The 20,175-nt window shown below is 43.8% G+C and overlaps 1 protein-coding gene across 5 annotated transcripts in view; it reads left to right on the top strand.

Annotated features, from left to right (window-relative positions):
* The window catches only part of cd276 (CD276 molecule), a 61,349-nt gene that overhangs the window by 23,391 nt on the left and 17,783 nt on the right, over positions 1–20,175 (top strand). For all 5 annotated transcript variants that reach the window (XR_004790496.2, XM_035628304.2, XM_035628306.2 and 2 more), the window contains exon 5: positions 16,457–16,594. Coding sequence is in view for 4 of the 5 variants with exons in the window: in XM_035628304.2 (XP_035484197.2) it covers positions 16,457–16,594 (138 nt within the window). In the remaining variant the exon portion in view is untranslated. The remainder of the gene's footprint in view (positions 1–16,456; positions 16,595–20,175) is intronic.

Below are 20,175 nucleotides of genomic sequence, written 5' to 3'. Positions count from 1 at the left end.
CTAGTAAGGCCCCTGTGCAGGACTATACATTTATCATTAATTCCACGTCTTCTAGACCACATTCACTCACCCATTTGCTAAGTTTACAGTCAGATCCCTCCAGTTCCTCTGCGACCTTCCACTTTCTTTCAGTGAGTCTTGTTCTCCACCAGGTATAATTCAGTTTTTGTGGGGCACATTTACCCAAAGGGAATGTTTATCGTGAAGCATATGCATGCTAAACCAACCTTCACTGAATAAATCAAGGTTAAAAAAACATCTTTAATTGCTATATAAACATTGACCTTTATCTTGGAGATGGAGTCTAACGCAGGTGCTAATGGTAGCTGGTCTGCGTGAGAGTACTACGCTATTCATTAAGCAATTTTTTTTTTTCCTTTTCATTAGATCTGCGTCAGCTTGTTTCTTGTCCTTTTTACTCCACCGTGTAATTATGTCTTCGGAGCTTGATCCTATCTGCATGTTGCCATCTAAATAGCTACCTGCCGAGCTTACTCGAGCTACAAAGTGCTCGTTCCGATATTGTCCCTCAGTGAGTATTTTTCTCTAAATGTCATGCTTTTTGTTTTTTTTCATCTGAGTCTGTGAAAATATTGTGTGGCAGTTCGAATTTTTTTCTTTCTTAAATCATAGTAAAAACATTTCTGTGCTTGCGTTGCCAAAGGGGCCAAACATAAAATTTGCAAAGATCTACTAGTTCAAAGTTTCTCCCATTAGAGCAACTGTTGTGGTGAAAATGCAGTAATTGCAATTATTCTTGAAATATTTTACGGGCGAGTTTTCCTTCCTCTGGTAGGATCTTCTGTAGAAATCTCCGTCAATCAACTTTGGGGAAACGTCTTGCCCAAAATCATGTTTTTGCTTTCCCGCGTTCACAGCAAACCCCTGTGCCTGTCCTTGTTCTCTAGTGAATGAGGACTAATTTAAATGCAATTAGCAGAGCCTTCGGAGAAGCAGAAAACAGCGGTATAAATGAATTTGTTGTCAGCAGAGCAGCGAGCAAGCAACTTTCCCAACGGAGCACTGTATTAATTAGTGTCCAGTGCACAGACAGGCTTTCTTTCTCTTGCTGAATGTGTGCTCTATCTTATCAGGAACCCAGCCAGGGGAAAACAACTGAATAGAATAGACAAAGTAACGTGGGCAATACAAAATAAATTCAGGTGGTCAGAAGTGGCACCATTGTAATTACATTAATTCCTATCAGGATATCAACTCCGGCCACTTGCCACTGCCAGTCCTGAAAGAGGTCTTGTGGACCTTCAATATAGGACATTTTATCCCTGTATTATGGCCAGGGCAAATTTATTTGTCATGCTCCCCGTCTTCCTGTTAGCAGCTCTGAGGGATTGCTGGATGTGCTGCAGAACGGTACAATCAGAGAGACGGAATTTGCTCCTTCCGTTTTTGTGCTTGGGTTCATCCGTCCTCCTTTCCAGCCTCCTCTCTGCCACCATTTAGCTTTGAAACCTTTTATTCTATTGTTTGCATGTCAAAATAATTTTCTTTGGCACAATTCAAAGCTACATGGATATCGCATTTCCTCCCGGAGAGTGTGTCTCTACTGTGTTTGTTCTGTTAGAAAAGGTCATCCACTTAATTGTGTGCATGCACGCCCATGGTTAATTCTTGTTTTTCTACCTGCTTACACCAGGTACTCTTCTGCATGTCCATCTTTGCTGCACAACCGTCACACCATGGCAGTGTGATCTTACCCTCCGCCACCTTCCCACAAACAGCAGTCTGACATCTTTATGTCAGTCCTGTCTCTCTCTCTCTCTCTCTGTCCTCCCTCGCTTTTCTTTTCAGGACACTGTATTTATGATGGGCAGTAAATGCACAAAAGCCCTTCTTTGTTATTGATCAGGTTCATTTTGATTTGGACTCAGAGCAAGGACTATCATTGGGACCGGTGGGGCCCTGCAGTGTACATTTCACACAGCTCCCTCTAAATCCTGTAAGAGGGATTGGTTTCGGGAGGTCTGGCATCAGTCTTGGCTTCACGATATGAAATCATATTAGTTTCAGCTTTTCAGAGTCACAGGGAGAATAGCCACCAACAAATGGTTGGTGGCTATTTAATAATCCAGCCCTGTTTATTTGATGTTTAAACTCTGCACCTGATAACACCATGAATAATTGTCCTGCAAGGGATGTTTGCAACCTCAGTGAATCGCTTTGTTCTGCGCATGCAAACGGTCCAAATTAGTGGTTGGCTACACACAAAGAGCATTGTCTCGAGCTATAATGTGTTTTCAATTAGGAGGCGTTGAGAGATTCGGCTTATTCTCAGGATAGGTGGGCTCTTTTTCTTCGATAGCTCTAGAGACCAGTAATTGATTACCGAGTGTGAAATGGAGGTTAAGAACGGCCTGAGTGTGGCAGTGTCCCAGAGGAAAGAAGTTTCGAGTGGGTGTAGAGCTCAACTTGCTCAGCCCGCTCTGTACTGACAGCTTGACATGCAAATACTTGAGGGGTCACTGGGTGATAAGAAACGTACCTATTACAGAGCACTTTGTTTCAACCCCAGTGTCAAATATCACATTAGTGCCTGTGATTAAGCGATGCTGCAGTCGTGCTCTTCATGATACCAGTTTGAATGGACAGCGGTGACTCACATCCCCTTCTGGTTGCATTAATATCTTCCCGCAGGCTCGGACTCTGTAGCCACGCCTGCCTCCCCGGAGCCTGACAACTCACAGCTCGTTGCAGACAGACTGTCCACGAGGAAACAAACTCGCTCCTCTTACCTTATTAATGTTGTCAATTGTGTTTCATTCCATCACTTGCCCTGATTGTGTGTTGCCGCAGAAACTGAAACTCTCAACGGCAGAGGCAGCTCAGTGACCCACACCGCAAGACGCTGTCATATCTATAATGTATCCCTCTTAATGCTTTCAGCCACTCATTCTACCAGACGAATAGTGATGGCCATTTGTAATGTCGGGTGTTTTTTTCTGATGTGGTTGTTAGATGGGTTGAGCAGTCCAAACAGGGTTACATTCCCAAGTGTTCCAGAGTACTAAGACTGTGTTGTGAAACCAAGAAATTCAGTTTAACCAAGCTGAAGACGGATGTTTGAAAAAAGGAGTGGAAATTGAACCACTTTAAGCAGTTTGCTGAAATATTGAATATTATTTACAGGGAAAGTGTGACATTTTAGGAAAAAGGCTTATTGCTTTCTGTTGCACAGTTAAATGATTAAGTATGTGTCCATTAAAGGGGCAGTAAGCGGTTCTAAAGCAATACACGTTTTGTAAAAGTCTGCGAATATTTTTCTCACCGTCGGTGAGCTGTCGCTTTTGTGTGTCGGAAAAACCCAGATTATTTTCAGCGCAGCCCAGGCTCTGTAAATCGAAAAAATAAATAAAAAAATAGTGCGGACCATATAACACTGCAAGAGTGGCTTGTAAACTTCACTCATTGACACCTTAAGAGACGTGCTGGCGGGTGGTGCTGCACGTTTTTGCCTAGTGGTTAGTGCGTCGGACTCCCGCACCGAGGACCCCGGGTTCCTTGGTGTACTAAAAAGCACTAAAATCACAACAACAACTAAGAGAGAATCAAGCTTTCTCCAGAATCCATTACTGACCCTTTAAATACACAACTTGAATCAGCGGAGCGTTTACCTAGATTTTTATTCGGGAATGTACCAAATGACACTCACTAATATATATCAGTCCTCTAGATATGCCAGGTTTTTTTCATCATGATGCATGCATTATTCCCTGGGAAATTGGTGAAAATAACAAGAAGCGTGCACTGTCAAATAAAATTTATAAACAAACTCCTGGATCTGTACAAAAATGTAATGGATCCTTCCGTGGCCCATGGACCATCCTTTCTCCAAGTTTCCAGGAAATTCTCTCTGTAGTTTTTTTGCAAAATCCTGCTGACAATCAAACCAACCAACCAACAAACAAACTAGAGTGGCACTGCCATGGGCATTCAGTCCCCTTTATATTCAATCTAGCCTCTCCAAATTGCACACACTCATACATATCAGTCCCCTTAATATGTCTGGTGTTTCTTTATTGAGGTCCCTGCATTGTTGTTTGTGGAATTAGGTAAATTAGAAAATTCAACAAGTCCTATGGCCCAAAAGTCCTGGTCTGCCAATTCCAAATTTTAATTGATTTTTTCTTTTCTTTTTTTGTCCCATCTTTCCACCAAGTTTCATGGAAATCTGCCCCGTAGCTTTAATCCTGTTGACAGACAAACAGACACCCGAGCCGACCAACCAACACACGAACCGAGAGGGGTGAAAAACATAACCTCCTTGGCCGAGGTTATAAGGCCACATCCAGCAGCCGATTAGCACTAAGACTGGAAACAGGGCAAAATAACTTGCAAACTCTGTTTCTATTTCCTAACCAAAAAAGGAGACCGTAATAAATTCTCTTGTCAAGAGGGCGGATAAGCCTGTTTCCCAAAATGTCGATGTATATCAGACACATCGTAACTCAACACATCACCATTCAACTATAGTCAGTCAAACATTAGCAACAGAAACCTTGTAAAGTTGAGATTTATTACATATTCTTTTGCACTATGGGCTCTTTACGACATTGTCTCCTTCTCAATAATGTTTCTCATTCAGGATCCCACACATTTAACGTGTCTTTGTTGTAGGTTATTTGGACACACAATAACGAACCAGATAGGGGGACAACTGATGTCCTTGGATTTCAATATTTCACTGCATCTCAATAAAGCCACGTGACACAATGTGATGACATTGTGGGCACGTTGATGTGAGTAGTTATAGGTTTGAAATATGTGCCGCTTCAGCAGAGTGATGACTTACATCCAGAGATGAAAGCAAGTGTGCCCCGTTTTGTATTGGGTACCAAGAGAAGAATTAGTGCCGGTACTCCAAAGCAGGGAAAGAAGCTGTCAAGGTTACAGAGTAAAATAGGATTCAAGTTGTAATCCTGTACATTGTAAATCTGCCACTGATTCTACAAGAATGTCTTAAATAATGTTCCCCCTCGGTATTTACTTCTTATTTATCAAACATTTCAAAGCAAGGGGCAGACAGCTTCAAAGACAACAGCAATGTGCATCGTAATGGTGTCAAAATATGATTTAAAAAAAAGGGATGAAACGAGGACACACTCAATTTTACATTCGCTCCAAGGTGTCCCATCATTTAGGTGCACTTTGGGAAATAGGGGTCTATTGTGTAACTTCGAAAAAAGAATAATACAGAGTGTCGGGAACTAATTGCTGGGAGAGGTAATAATCATCCACATTGTAGTTTATGTGCTATTAAGCTGGCTGTGTAGAATGCATTGCACACATTGCAACACATTTGCCATCGCAGCCAGTAAATGTAACCTAGTTAACGGTGCCCCAGTGTGTCAAAGTAGTTTGGACACTACAGTTGGGAATGCACTGTAAAGTTTTCCTGGTTTTCCAGGCACCCGTAGTTCGGTTGGAAGAACTCAAAGTCATGGCCTAAATGGATGAGTGCTTTTATTCATGCTGAAAATGCTTGCTTAGCATGCATGCTCTTCATAGCAGTGGGCCTGGTTCACATACTCACACCTGGGAACCGCCAGCGAGTCGTGTATTTGCCAGCAACTCAGAGACTTTTACGGGTTAATGCCTTGCTCAAGTAGGTTGCACATAAACTGCAGCCTGCAGCACTATGGATTGTTCTCTTCCATGTACACTTAAAAACAAAAAGCAAAAAAAAGAAGACCTTAATTTCCCTTTTTCTCTTTCTTACATGGGATTTTCTGTATTTATCTATTCTTGCAAAACAGGCACATTTTGGCAGAAATAACTCTCTGAGACTTTATCAAAACCTATTTACATAGCTCTAAGCCCTCAGTGTAGACGTAGTAAATGTGAGGATGCATGTCTGTATCTGTGCATCGGCTAGCCTTATTTTAGTCATAATGTATTAGTTGCGTGGAAAGTGCTTCCCCTGTGGGACATTGGCCAAACAACTTTGCTCACACCAACGGTGAGAAACTGTGATGAGCTATACTCCAAAGAGAGAGAGAGAGAGAGAGAAACTTACAGCGATTTTTTTTCAGTCTGTCCAAGATATATGTTAGAATTGCTGGAAGGAGACAAAAGTGTATTTAAGCAATAAGCCACGAGAAGCTGTGCCCGACAGTGATTCCGGAGCAGCTTAGAGACATTGTTAGGGACTCTTCTACAGGAACTGTCAAAGCATCGCCCCGAGTAGCATTTTGCTTTTGTAAAAATGACTGCAATGAAGAAATAGTGTAAAAATCTGCCATAAACGTTACATTTTAATGTCATTCCTGAATAATTCATAAATAATGACACTCTTAACAGTTTTAAATGGTGATTTTGGGTTATAAGGTATTTCCAAAGACCCCAAGCATAGTCAATCAGTTAGTGAAGAAATGCTGTACATTTTAAACTCAATCATTGACTAAAGAGCGGCTGTATTGATCCAGCTGTGTCCTTAATGGGCATACTAAAGATGAGTAAAAGCCTAGAATCTCTGACATCTCTTCTTTCTTTTTTTTCTGCAGTGGGTATCAAGATTGGGAAAAGGTCAATGTGAAACAACACCTTTGCCCGATGTTACAAACCACTAATGAGCCTGTTTAATTTACAATTAGCAATAATGGAAAGGGGTTACACATTGGTATGGAATTGTATGATCACATTTATGTTTTGATTTAGACTCTTTTTTGTGTGTTTAAACTATTCTCCTCCCACATGTCCAGTCTGCTACCACCAACACTCATTTCACCCTTAAAGTGCTCTGGATGAAGGAATACACAGTTCTCTCTTTGAGCAGAGCTCATGAGCGATTGAAAAGTTCAAAGAAACATGTTTGAATATATAAGACTCAAATTGGACCTCGTTACCACTAGGGGTGTTATTCAGTGGCCAAACCTGACCTCTGACAGCGGCGTGTGTGTGGTGTCAACAGCGTTCCAATATATTTACATCCAAACTAAGCGCTATTCATTCAGTGAAGACCTTCGGTTTTGTCCTTTGAGCGTGGAGCGACTAACAGGAATGAGCCGACCTGCTCCAAAGTCTGAGCCCGGCCCATCTCGAGTGCTTTGAGAATATTCATCTGTCTCTCCGGTAACCACCAAAGACGGCAGCGCCGAGGAAATTGAGAAATGCTGTTTTATAATGAGAGCCCTAGGCAAAGACATACAGAGGCATGTCTTTTAAAAAAATCTGTCATCATATATTCTCCTAGTAATACTGCAGTGGCAGAAGCATACTAAGGACTCGCGCTCTTTGAAGGGGTCCAGGCAGTTCTTTAATGTTTCAGATGGTAAGAGCGTTGCTTTGTGATATAGGTCTGAGCTCATATCCTGTCATTTTGTATTCAGACACAAAATCGTGTAAGCGGCAATTGTTGCAGCCGATTTTGAGTGTGGCTTTGCCGGCACTTTAAAAGACGGTGACGTTAAACAGAAACAACAGTGACGATCAATGTTTTTTCTAGACATAATTGTATAACTAGATTGCAGTGGCGCTGCAAGTGTTCAGCTGTGTCATAAGCGCTTGGTGGCAATCTAATTGTGGATGACTCTTTCTTACAAAAGCAGCTGCGTCTCCTGGGTGTGTTCCTGACTCGAATGAAAAGTTAAACGGATGGTTCAGTAAAAAAAAAACAAGTGAAAGTTCACATCCTTGGTGATATTTCTCACCCGCTTCCCACCATACTGATGCAACACTGGAGTTGTTTCAGCAATAGGTGTGCACTTCACAGACTAACTGCCGAGAGTTTCAATTTGCAGTTTGTTCTTGGCACGGTGAGTCATTGAAACAGAGATGTGGCTCATCCGCCCTGTTAGAATGGTTTTCCAGCTATAAAGGGACTGAATATTCTACGGATAATTAACCTTTTTATGCTTTTATCTATGGTCTTTGTCATGTACATACAGTGATGTCCCTCTATCAGCATGTAAATATGCACTCATATAGTGAAGCTGCATGAAGGAGCAAAATATAAAGTTGCACGCGTCAATGTTGTTTGGATTAAATGAATGGTGTGAAAGTTATTGCCTTTATTATCACCTGGCTGTGCCGTTGCACTCATTCCCGTGGAAGCATTTGAGTTGGGGGTTTTTGATGCTCCACTCTTTGGTGCAGTCTCTCCGCTCTCATCATTTCCAGCGGCGGCAGGCAGCTGTTTTCAAAGAAAGCTCAGATAAAACCCACCGTAGGCTACTTGACCAGTGCTAAATGGCAGGCTGACAGCGCGGGCAACTACCTCGTGAGGCATTTAGCGTCTAAAGAGCAAGATATTTCTCCCAGGGGCTGGCGGATGAAAAGAAAAGAGCCTAAAGGAGAGTGAATATTGAACTTACATTTGTGCTGTGGCCAGTAACACAACTGCAAATGAATGCCAATGTCTACACTGTGTCTGCTGGACGTGGACGTGGACGTGTCTGTTTGCTGTGGCGTGCACCATCGCCATTATCTCTATACAATAACAGCCTTTTAAGAGGACCAAATGTAGTGTTGAATCAAATTTAGGTTTGTTTGGCAGGATCAATGAGTACCATCTGTTTTAAAAGTCTCTTTAGTCCTTTCATTTACTTATCTGTCTTTGTCACTCTGCTCTTAGATCCCTCACTTGGCATTATCAAGCGGCCAGATAGTCTGTTTTGCTACTGATAGCTGTCACTAGTGATTCTCCCCTGCACTTCTTCAGCATCTCGGCGACAGCTCTTGTTTAAAAGCCAATTAAAAATGGAGACAACACGGTGTTGTTAACAGATTATTGGACCCAAGTTCCGCCTGCATTACAAAGATGGCCCTGTGAAGAAATGGAGCGACCAAAAGGAGGGGGGGGGGGCAAATCAATAGTCCACTCTGCCTTCAACATCTTAATGCCACTCTCAGTGGAGAGGGCCGTGTGGAAGTGATGGAGTCTCTGTCAGTTACTAGACGGAGTCTAGAGGGGCTTTTAATTGAGGCCCCAGTGGGGCTGGGGGGGACATGGGAGATGTTGAGAGAGAGAGAGAGCTAGCCTCGCAGGTGTTAGATGAGGTGGGCAGACCTTTTCGTGTGACAATGCAGACTTTCATCTCTCTCCCAGAGCAGGGCTGGGCAGCACGACATGAAATTTACATCACCGTTTTTTTTTTTCTTTGATAATGAAAGAACCATGACGTGTGATCGTAGTATGTATTTTTTTCCCCCTCATGATTTCAATGACATGTGATTCAAATGCAAGACACAAGTCTGGGACGGTAACAATTTAGTACATGATGTGAATGTTCCGATCTGTTAATTATTAATATAGTTTACAGCGGTTGTGGAGGAGCGCTTTCATGCAGCGGGGCTGACACTGCATGTGTTGTGTCTGAGTGGTTGTTTCCTTCACTGTCTCACGAACAGCTGCAGTACAAGTTCATTTTGCTGTGGGTGAAACATTTTTGCGAGTCTGTTTTATGAACCATGAACCCTGTGCGTTCGCCATGCCTTTCCCACCACCAACTTGTCTCATCACTAGGACAGGCACTCTGGCAACAGTGTCCACACTGTGTTTTTTTTCCTTCTTTTCACACCAGTGGCAGTGCAGCTTGTGTCAGAGCATGGGGCACATTCCCAAACATCCCTCATACTTGCTGACGTGTTTCCTCATGCTTTGCTCCCGTCTCCGCCGAGCTGTCTGACTCCATTTCCTCACCCGCCCTTTTGCTGGCATGCAAATGTGCGTTTGTTTTAGTGTAAAAGAGAAGCGTATGCTCACTGGCTAACATGCAGTGAGCGGATGCCCGCGGTGCACTTTGGCTTGACATTTAAAATCCATCCTGCACCAGAATAAATGGTGCAGCCAAATCCACATCGGGGCACGTATCTCCTCCGGTGTGAAGTTTATTGCGGTTATTCTGCCCACCTCTATCTGTCTCGTTAACACGGCAGCCATACAGTTGGCTCTGAGCTATGTGTTCAGTTAATTAGCCAGTCTACTGGGTGTGGGATTACCTCCAGCTTTAAAGATGAGAAAATTCACTCTAACCTTGCCCCTGGCACACCTGAGTAAGACTAGAAATCATCCGTTTGAATGTGCCTGTGAACCCCCCCCCCCCCCCACCCCCAGCCCCCCCGACACACATTAGGGACTGTCATTGTAGGTTTGGTTGGACAGTCATTGAGCTTACCACACTGAACCCTGTGTGGTGTTCGCCACTAAGACATGTTCCCCATACATTATTAAAGCGGCTGGAAGTCACATCTCCCCGGACGGAGACGCTGTAACACAATGGGCTGTATCATAATCATGAACACGATGTGTATGTTGAAGCGCCGAGCTACAGTGCAGCAGGATGTGTGAGTAAAAGTTCACTTACGACGAGCTACATTATATCTATACACAGGAGCTCAACAGCAGCATGTTCTACTGGACTGCGGAAAATGTCTGCAAAATGTCATCGGCAGACATTTTCCGGAGTCTGCCTTTCACAAGTGCAGCAGGGGACTGTCCGCGTGAGCCATGTTCACAACATCAGGAACATTTCCGGAACATTCTGCGGCGCCACGGTGGAGCATGCGCGAGGCAGGACATGGCGATAATTCCCCTGTGGGAAAGCAGTGGATCAGCAGTCAACACAGCCACTGAATTATCCAGGAGATTTTCCTGCTGTATTCTCACACCGGCTCACTCCCGCCAATTTACGAGGGGGCTGGCAGGAAAACGTGGAACTGGAGCAACATTAGTGTACATTTGCGGGGGGGGGGGGGGGTTTCACGTTCAGCCTCCCCCGGAGAAGTTCCGGAAAAAAAAAACCCTCCAGAGTAGACTTCAGTGCACGTCTGAATGCAGCTGAGGAGGAGCACGCCACTGAAAACCCATATTTTGAATGTTGAGTAATTACCAACAGTAACAGTAATTAGACTTTATTAGACTAAAATGATTCACATATTATCTCAAACTGTTTTCATGCAGTTACCAATTTGCTTGTAAACCAACAAACCCTGTGCCTACTTGTTTGGTCGTTCACCATCATCCCTCCGCCCTTCGATGACTCACTGCGTCATCCACCGTACTCGCCCGCTTACCCTCCGCCGAGTCTCCCACCACCACCAGATGGCTTTTTATCGTTCTCCTGCTGAGGAAAAAAAGGCGAGCTGTTAGAAAACTTTATTCCTATAAACGCAGAGCCGTTACCCTGTTTTAATGTCTGCACATCGTACACTCACGTTTGCCACGAGCCCGTGGTGTCAAGGGGAGGGCACACACGTCTGACAAACTGTGTAAGGTGATGGACGCTGGGTCGTCTTAGAGACGAGCGCCGTTGCCTCTCCGCATGCCAATAGGACAGCGAGGTAGCATCTCGCTGAAAAGCGATTTATTAAATGCAAAAAAGAGGAAAGAGGGCTCAGAGCAAATATGCTGACAGGACAAAAAAAAACAAAAAAAAAACTGTCGCCATCCATCTCAGTTTGCCAAGTTTTTCCTCTGCAAGTGTGCCACCCGTCCTCTGCCCGAGAGGAGAGGTGGTCCTGGAGATATTGCAAGAGCAGCTGGCGTGCCGGCCTGGCCACACGCTTCCCATGCTGGGACCGAATAGGGGAGGGCTTTGAGGTTTTGATGGACACCTTCAAGGTTGATAATAAAGGCTGGTAATTGAAACAGCCGCTGAAACAAATTCAAAGTCATTCGTCGAATGTGAAGCTAATATTCATGCTCATGTTTTTCTTCCTGGCTAATCCGTGTCCTCTGACACCAAGGCCATCTTCTTTCCATTAGCACCGTTGTTATTGTTTCTGCCAAACTCCTTCCTGCGAGAATACCAGTGCTGCACAGAAACTGAATAAAGAAGTCTGAATCGCCGCTCTCGCTGAGCTAGTATGCATCAATCACCTCACCAGTGTCGGGTGAATGCGATTTAAGTGTGAGCTCCTGTTTTGTCTCACTGAGTTTTATATCTCATTCACTTTACTGTCTCTACCCTGCCCGTACTGTATTGTGTGAATGAATGTCTTTATCTCTGCCATGTGACTCATTGTTAGAGAGATGTATAAGCCTATTTCCAGTGCCGGGCCTGGCTGGGCCCCAGGTCTCTAGGGCCGCGAAGGCCCTACAGCAGGGCTGGGCCCTGATGCTGCTCAACCCCTGGGCTAGCCCCTAGTCCAGCTCCCTCCTCTGTGATCAACACTCCTCCTCTACAGGTCCCCTTTCTCTCAGGATAAGGCCACGTTATTCATCCTGACAATGACAGAAAAACCTAATTGACTCTTCCGTTCCCCGTCCTCATCCCACCAGCTTGTCTACAATGAGCCTCGAGGCTCTTTTTAGCCTGTAGCCATCCCTCTGTCAAAGGACATTATTCTCCTTTGGTCACATCTTAAGAGGCTAGGTTTCTTCTGGGCAGGTAAAACTGGGGTGACAGTTTGAGAGAAAGCAGCTTTGATCTCCACCGCCTTCACGCCGCAGAACCGAGATGACAGGCAAGGGAGTCTGAGGAGCACTTTATTCCACCAAATGTGCTGCAAAGAAAACACTCAGCCTTGTAAAAATGCCCGCAAATCTTGGCTCTCCGATCCATCGAGGCCCAAACAATACCTGTGCCCTGCGAGTCCCTTATAGTATCTCCCAGAGACTAGGGGAGCCTCATTTCTCACTGGCGATGCACCCTGTGTTCGAGGCTCCATATGGAGGTGGTGTTTTATCATACTCTTGCCTGCCCCCATTAAATATCTATTTTTACCCGAGCAGCCTGCTGTGGCCGCCTCCTATCATACACAAAACACCTACGGTGAAACACCACCTTGTATTAGAAGTAACTGCAAGAGGATGAGCTCAAGGTGTGGTCGATATAACCTATATAATAACCTTAATTGAAGGTTGGTATTTTTGATCATAAGTACTTTAACAACAAAGAAGCTCCAGGCGATGGACACAATAGCACATCACATGATGTGTACAATATAATAGTAAATATTAAAACAGCGCCATTTTATCGCCTCTACAACTGCCACAGTGTTGACCAAACCAAAACATTATTAAAATATTATACTTATAATTGTGTCCACCTGGATATATATTATATAATCGGCAAACATCTTCTACAGATTTTAAAAATGAATGGTAAATGGACTGTATTTATTTAGCACCTTTTCTAGTCTCATCGATCACTGGGAGCACTTTAAAGTACAAATGACATAATAATGAGGAGAACTTTATTTCAAAAGCACCTTTCAAAACCGGGGTCACAAGGTGATTCACAAAATGAAATATAAGTGCAAAGATAGCAAATCATGGAAAAACCAGAACCTCATACATAGCAATGCAATAAAACACAGATAAAAGAACAACATTAAAAACAATCAAAAAAAAAAAACCAAGTATAGATATGCCAGTCTATACAGGTGAGTTATTCAGCGCTTTTTAAACTTTGGCACTGATCCTGCTGATCTGATGTTGAGGGGGAGTTTATTCCACAGCTAAAAACATAACAGCAGGATCCTCCTTTTGTTTTATGTTTCATTTTGTATCGTATCACGTCTGCTTAATGCGGGCACTTTTTTCACTTCCAGGGGGTGATCACTGCAAATTCGCTTACATGAAATGACATGTATTTACTCTGCTACTGTACAACCCTTAAATGTGTGTTCTAATGTCTGCTTCAGATTTTTAGTATCTAGAAAGTGCCAAATTTGTGAAGTGAAGTTTGCCCTGTTTGGTGCAGCTCTGAAATCTGCACACTCTCTGTAATGTGACAGTGCAGCCCAAAGCACTCCATCCTTGCCCCTGCACAGAGGGAATAGGGAAAAGGGGAGCGAGACGATAGGTAAACAGAGCCATTAGAGACAAATCTATTTCTGAAGAAAACAAAATCACATCATCAAACAAGAGAGAAAGAAAAATATGATCCTGCAGCCCTTTGGGCCCTGGCGTAGCACTGATAGCCGACTATGGCATTTGTCTTTATCAGTCTGCCTTGAGGGAGGGAGAGTGTGGTGGGGAAGGTGTGAGAATAAAAAGAGAATGAGAAATACAAAAGAAACAAAGAACACCGCGTCTCCTTTATTCGTCACAAGCAGCGAGGCGCGTTGGTTACTTTTCTGGCTTGTTATGAGTCATGATCAGCTTGTGCATGATTATTCATTTTTCTTCCATTTTTCTTGTTTCCCTGTTGCTCCAAAGTGGCTCTCAGATGGTCATTCTTTAAATATAGCAGAGTGAAGGGCTCGGTGGACAGCAAGCCGCAGCATCATCAGTCATGACTTGCCTGGGGAGGCGTACGCAGCTTCATCAAAATGACAGGATTGACTTTCCAGATTTTTATCCTTTCTCTGTGACATTTGGTTGTTTATCCTGTTTTGCAGGAGCTGTACCACAACGTCTTCATGGTGCCTCGTGTATTGAGACACTCTCGAAATAGATAAATAGATAAACAAATAATTACATAGTGTATATATATATATATATATAATGTAGTATGTCTACCTCAACTATAATTTCTAGTATATAGTGATTATTGTTATTGCTATGAGTTACAACCATTCAACCCAATGTATAAGGACAATAACAGAGTAGCCATAACAGGACGGCAGCCATGCTGGTGGCTCTGTGGCATAGCTTTAGTCCAAGTGGCCACCCACCATGACGTCACCCATTTGTTTGTTGAAGCCTCAAGTTTAGCATTTTGACCAGCGGCGTCTCTTTCAGAAGTTAGCATATTTGGAGGAGCGGGGGTTGGGCCAGACCTGTCCAATGCACGTCCACCTACACATGCAACCTGCACCTATTGGACTGCCCTAGCTGTCAATCATGTTATACCCACGCCCCAATGCTTACTGTGCGTTATTGTCTTATTATATAATTTACAAAATGAACACCATGATGTATTGAAGAAGACTTGAAAGTAAAGACTATAAACTCCTCAGTAAAATGTTTACTGAGGCTATAAATCAAGATAGAATTAGGATCATTTTCTTATGGACTCCTATAGAAACTGACTTCTTTTTGGAACCAGTGGAGTCGCCCTCTACTGGTCATTTAAGAGAATACAGGTATCAGGAATTTCAGCATCGGCTTCGCTCTCCATTCCCAGTGATTCTGTCTTAATTTCATAGTCAGTATACGCTTTAAACTAAATTCTTATGTCAGCAAGCTAACAAGCTCACGATGATATACCATCTTCACCATCTTCGTTTAGCCTTTTTTCAAATGCTTACATTTGCTAATTAGCATTATCATTGCTTAGATTTTCACATATTTGGTTAATAAAGTAAAGTATTGTACAAAGTGAATAGTGTTCTGATGATAGTATTAAGGTATTTTAGTTGAATTTATCCTTTGTAAAAATGAATATGTGCCCAAAAGACATTACATCCCTTAGAGCCGTGCTGCTTGTTTTTTTTCTCATCCTCCACCTGTCTGTGGGCGTCTGTGGCCTTTCTTTAGTCGTTTTCGTGGAACAGTCAGGTACATTTGTTTCCCCAGCATCAGATGGACTGGATTTCCATCTGAGAATTGATCACCTCCAAAAGGATGCCCCTGTTTGCCCTCCATCTTGGCAGGGCTGCATTGTAGCCGGCCTGCCTGTTGTCATAGCCGATGCCATGTCCTTGCAGATGCTTCATCATATCTTTTTTTCCCAACTCCAGTTATTTTTCAGTCTTTTCTTTTTTTGGGGGAGGACACTCTCTGAAGCAGATTTTGTTTGTGCTAAAGCCAGGCACATAGCTATTTAGTGGCTCTGCTCTGTTGTTTCCTTTTCTTCTCCCTCTGTTCGGTTCAAAATACCCCAGGGAAATTTGGTTGTTTCTCTGATATCTTTTTTTGTCCTGCTGACCAGTTTTTATTCCTCCTCATCAGCTCACAGTTTGCAGATACTGTCACTAGCTTTGATGGGTTTTACACACACACACACACACACACACACACACACACACGCACACACAATCACTGAATATTACACTTAATTCACTTCACGAGGAGATGATAATATTGCAGATATTGAGAAGTAGTACATTTTAGACATCTGTGCAGTGTGTGGCAGAAGGCAGAGGGTTGGATGGTTAGCGCCAGCATCCTCTTAAAGCTGTGCCAGTGCTGTTTCAGTGGAACGACAACACAGTCATATGAGCCGGGTAATCTATTTGCCATCTGGACCCAATTGGGAGATTCAAGTGTCTTAATTGGACACTAGCAAAGAAGATCGGTTTACATAAAGTAAAGGTTCACACTCATGTCTGCTTCCACCGACAGTTCCACTGTTTATGATGGTTAGGCCCTAATATGGAGGGGGTCGTGGAAAAGCTGACGGAGATGATGGGGGTAATGATCATCATCAGTGTCGTCATGTTGTGCAGTCTGGATAACTCTGAATTATTTTTTTTTATCACAACATACTATAACAGCAAACGTGTCAAATGGTGAAATAACGGTGACGGATACAGTGGTGACAGTTGGGCTCTTATTTTAGCTCTGCAAGTGTGAATAATGAGGCTCTCTTTCCTCTGCCCTTTGCTTCAGGTCAGAACATCGCATTCCCCCCGGTGGCTCTGTGGGTAACTGTGGGCCTGGCCGTGTGTCTGCTGGTGCTGCTCATTGCCCTGGCTGCTGTCTGCCGCCGGAAGATCAAGGAGAGCTGCGAGGAGGCCAGGCGAGAAGGTAGAGGGAAGGGAAGGGAAGAGAGACGGGGTGGTGGGCGGGGAGGGAGAGGTGACTCTGCACATTCGGCGCCAGTGTATATTCTCGTGAGGAGTGCAATTCGTTGGTGATGAGTCTTTTAAACATCTGTGTTTAATAGCCCAAGCTTAGATAAAGTCACATTTTTGGGGCTAATGGCTGTCTTCATTAGGAGCAATATGAAACTCGGATCTCAGAACAGTGGCAACTTTTGAACCACATGCGCAAAGGGGGGAAAAAATAGAGTAATGTAATGTTTTCCTGCTTTGTCTTGGTCTGAGTTGGCCTACTGTGTACACTGTTCAATGGGGCTTGCTGAATAATGGATGCTAACCTCCCAAGCCCTTTCAAGCCTCCTGTGGGCCTTTTATTAAAATGCAGAATGACTCCTTACATTCTGCACATGCAGGGGCTGGGCCAGTAGATGACATGTTTCCTAGATCGTGTAGGAGGCGCAACAAGAGCGAGGGCGATAGAGCAGAAAGCAGTGATGAGATGTTAACTTAACAAGGAACTTTGGGAATCCAGAGGGAGTTCTGCTTAATGTGCCTAGGCAGGATCTCGGGATGGTGGGACACATATCTTTGGCAGAGAGGAACATCATTACTCGGGTTCAGTAATTAGCATTGCGGGATGGCTGAGGATCGCCGCAAGTGCAAAGAGAAAAAAAAAAAGTTTTGAAATGAGATAGATAGTGCAAAGCAACCAGCTCGGCTGTAATGAGATCCGCTCAGAGTGGAGGAGACATTTAAATAAAGGTCAGCCAGTGTCTGCACCAGGGCCCAGAGGTTTAAAAATAAATATGGAAGTGACACAGACTCGGAGGAAAGAGTAAATAGCTCCGTGGAACATATGAAATCAAATGTAATGGAAAGAGAGAAATATAGTGCAGTTCCTCCGATGGGCAAAGGGCTCGTAGGGCTGCGGGGGCCGTTTCCTTCAGTGGGTGGGACGAGGAGCTGCATTTCTCCCCTGCAGCTCGAACACTGACGGCGGGATTGATTATATGGTCATCCATTGTCCGCCTTATTGCAATGTTAAGTCTCATTCTGTCCCCTGCCAGCAATGTTTTCGCCGTCTTCTGTGTTTTCCGAGCATGAGTCTGAAGACTGAGAGCGCTGACTTATTCACATATTATGCAAACTCAAATACTGCTGATAGAATGATACCGTATGAATACAGATGTGGAGGGGACTTAAAATAGGATTGCTATGCACATATCCAGAGCTGTGGGGAGGGCAGGAAGCAGGGAAGTGCAACCTAATTGTGGTTGTCTTATCTTTTAATGGTGTTCCCGGGTATGGCCTGATTGAAGTTGACTCTCTCTTCACCGCGTCTGGGTAGCGCGGGTGAAAGGGTCAGTAAAAGTGGAGAAGTGAGTAAGTCATTTTTTTTCCCTGTCGTGATGAACGTGGAGCACCCGGATGCGTATCGTAACGGAGCGGAGCAGCTTGTAGGATTGCAGCTGGAAATGAAAGCTCTGCTCCAGGGGCAGGGCTGTGGCTCCACACCAGCGTGCCTTTGTCGCTGATGATTTTTTTCTATTTTTTTTCTCCTTTTCATTCCTCTCCTCCGTCCTTCCTTACATAATGACTGTGACTATGTATCTAATAAATGCTTCCACTGACCCATTCAGGGCCACTGTTCCATTTCTCCAAAGCTCATTTTACATTTAGATAAGCGTATGATTCAATCAGACCTACTCCTTAGATCATGTGTAGGTGGCATACAGAGAGATTTCCCCTGTGTGACAGATTAAAGTCATAAGGAAAACAAGTTTGTTGTGGGGGGCGGGGGTTCCGCAGTGGTTCAGAGGGTATAACCCTCAGGTTTACCCCTGGTCAAATGCTGTGATTGATTTTCTATGTGTGCACAAGAGATAACAGACATTTGTAAAAACAAAAAAAACCCTGATCTCTGAAAAGCGAGAGGGCAAAGAAAATTATTCATTGTGCTCTGTTTTGTGTGTGTGTGTGTGTGTGTGTGTGTGTGTGTGTGTTATTAATGAGCAAGATTGTTAATTTATTTTCCATCAGCAATAGTTTATATTCAAAGGGTGAGAAAATGAATTAAAACCATGCACAAACACTGCAGTCATTAAGCCTTATGCTCATAAGGGTTAGGGTTAGGGTGCATGGATGAATTAATGGGCCGCACGGTGGTGTAGACGTTAGACAAGACGGTTCTTGGTTCCCATCCCAGTTTGAACCAACCAGGGCCTTCCGATGTGGAGTTTGCATGTTCACCCTGTGTTTGCGTGGGTTCTCTCCGGGGTACTCTGGCTTCCCCCCACCTTCCGCAGACATGCAGGTTGGGGTTAGATTAGTTGGAGACCATAAATTGACCGTAGTCGTGAATGTGAGGGTGAATGGTTGTTTGTCTCTGTATGTTGGCCCTGCGATACGTTGGTGACATGTCCAGGGTGAACCCCGCCTCTCGCCCAATGTGGGATTAACTCCAGCCCCATCGCAACCCTTTAATGGATAAAATGTTATAGATGATGGATGGTTGAATTAAATAAATTAGGCTAACTAATCACCGTAGATACAGGTTAACTAACTGGAACCATTTGCTTTTTGCATACAATGTGAATCAGTCATGATGTGGCAGCAGTGTTCGAAGGGACTCATAAGTGCTCTGCCACTGAAAGTGTAAGAAAAACACAGAGGCAGAAGGGAGGATGATGAGGTACAGTACTCTTCTGGCTTCAGTGAGTAGCGGTTTCTGTCCCCCGACTCCCTCCGTCTTATATGTGGTTTGTCCACCTTTTGCACTTAAGCCGTAATCGCCCTCCGTCCTACCCCCACACATTTGGGATGCAGCCAAAAGGGCATAAAATTGAAACATTCTCACTGTACAAGGGGAGGCAGTTCTCACTCCCTGCCCTGTGGATGCCCTCATCTTCACCCTGACTATAAGGTGCCTTTAAATGAGCCTCGCTCTCCTATCAAAGCCCTGTCCCCCCAAGGAATATCCGCCGCAGTCACAGCGGCGGGACTGTTTTGTTGATATGGAGGTGTTGAATGTGGTAAAGGGAAACGCTCTCACGGAAATACATGTCTGGATGTAACACAGCAACTGTGAAAATGTGAGGCAATGGTTTATAAAAAAAAAATTGTGTGTTTTTTACTGTCACAATGTACACATTAATAACAGGTAAACTCAAAACTGTATTCTAGATATTCATTTGATATGTTCCCAACACAATACCCTCTTAGTAACAGTCTGCAGATTAAAACAAATCCCTTAAAATATGAATTTAAATTACCATTACCATACTTTTGGTTGACTAACGATAATGTGTTATTATGTGTGCATATACTCACGTTTCAACACAGGCATATACAGTGCACAATACTTAATAATAACATGTCTTTTTCTAAATACGGTATAACACAAAGGAGGACAAACGGAAGAAGGGGGTGGGGGTAGATGCATATGCAGGCTGTTAGAATCTGGAAACTCAGCACGTTCCGCTGCTGTAATAATAAGTTGTTGGTTGATTTTTTTGCTTAATTTCCCTTGGGGATTGTAGCCTCGGCTGTCAAATTCAAGGAAAATCC

The sequence above is a fragment of the Scophthalmus maximus genome, chromosome 4 (assembly GCF_022379125.1).
Source record: "Scophthalmus maximus strain ysfricsl-2021 chromosome 4, ASM2237912v1, whole genome shotgun sequence".
NCBI classification, from domain to species: Eukaryota; Metazoa; Chordata; class Actinopteri; order Pleuronectiformes; family Scophthalmidae; genus Scophthalmus; species Scophthalmus maximus.
Note: the sequence above shows the minus strand (reverse complement) of the source record. Positions and strands in the feature narration are given on the sequence as shown.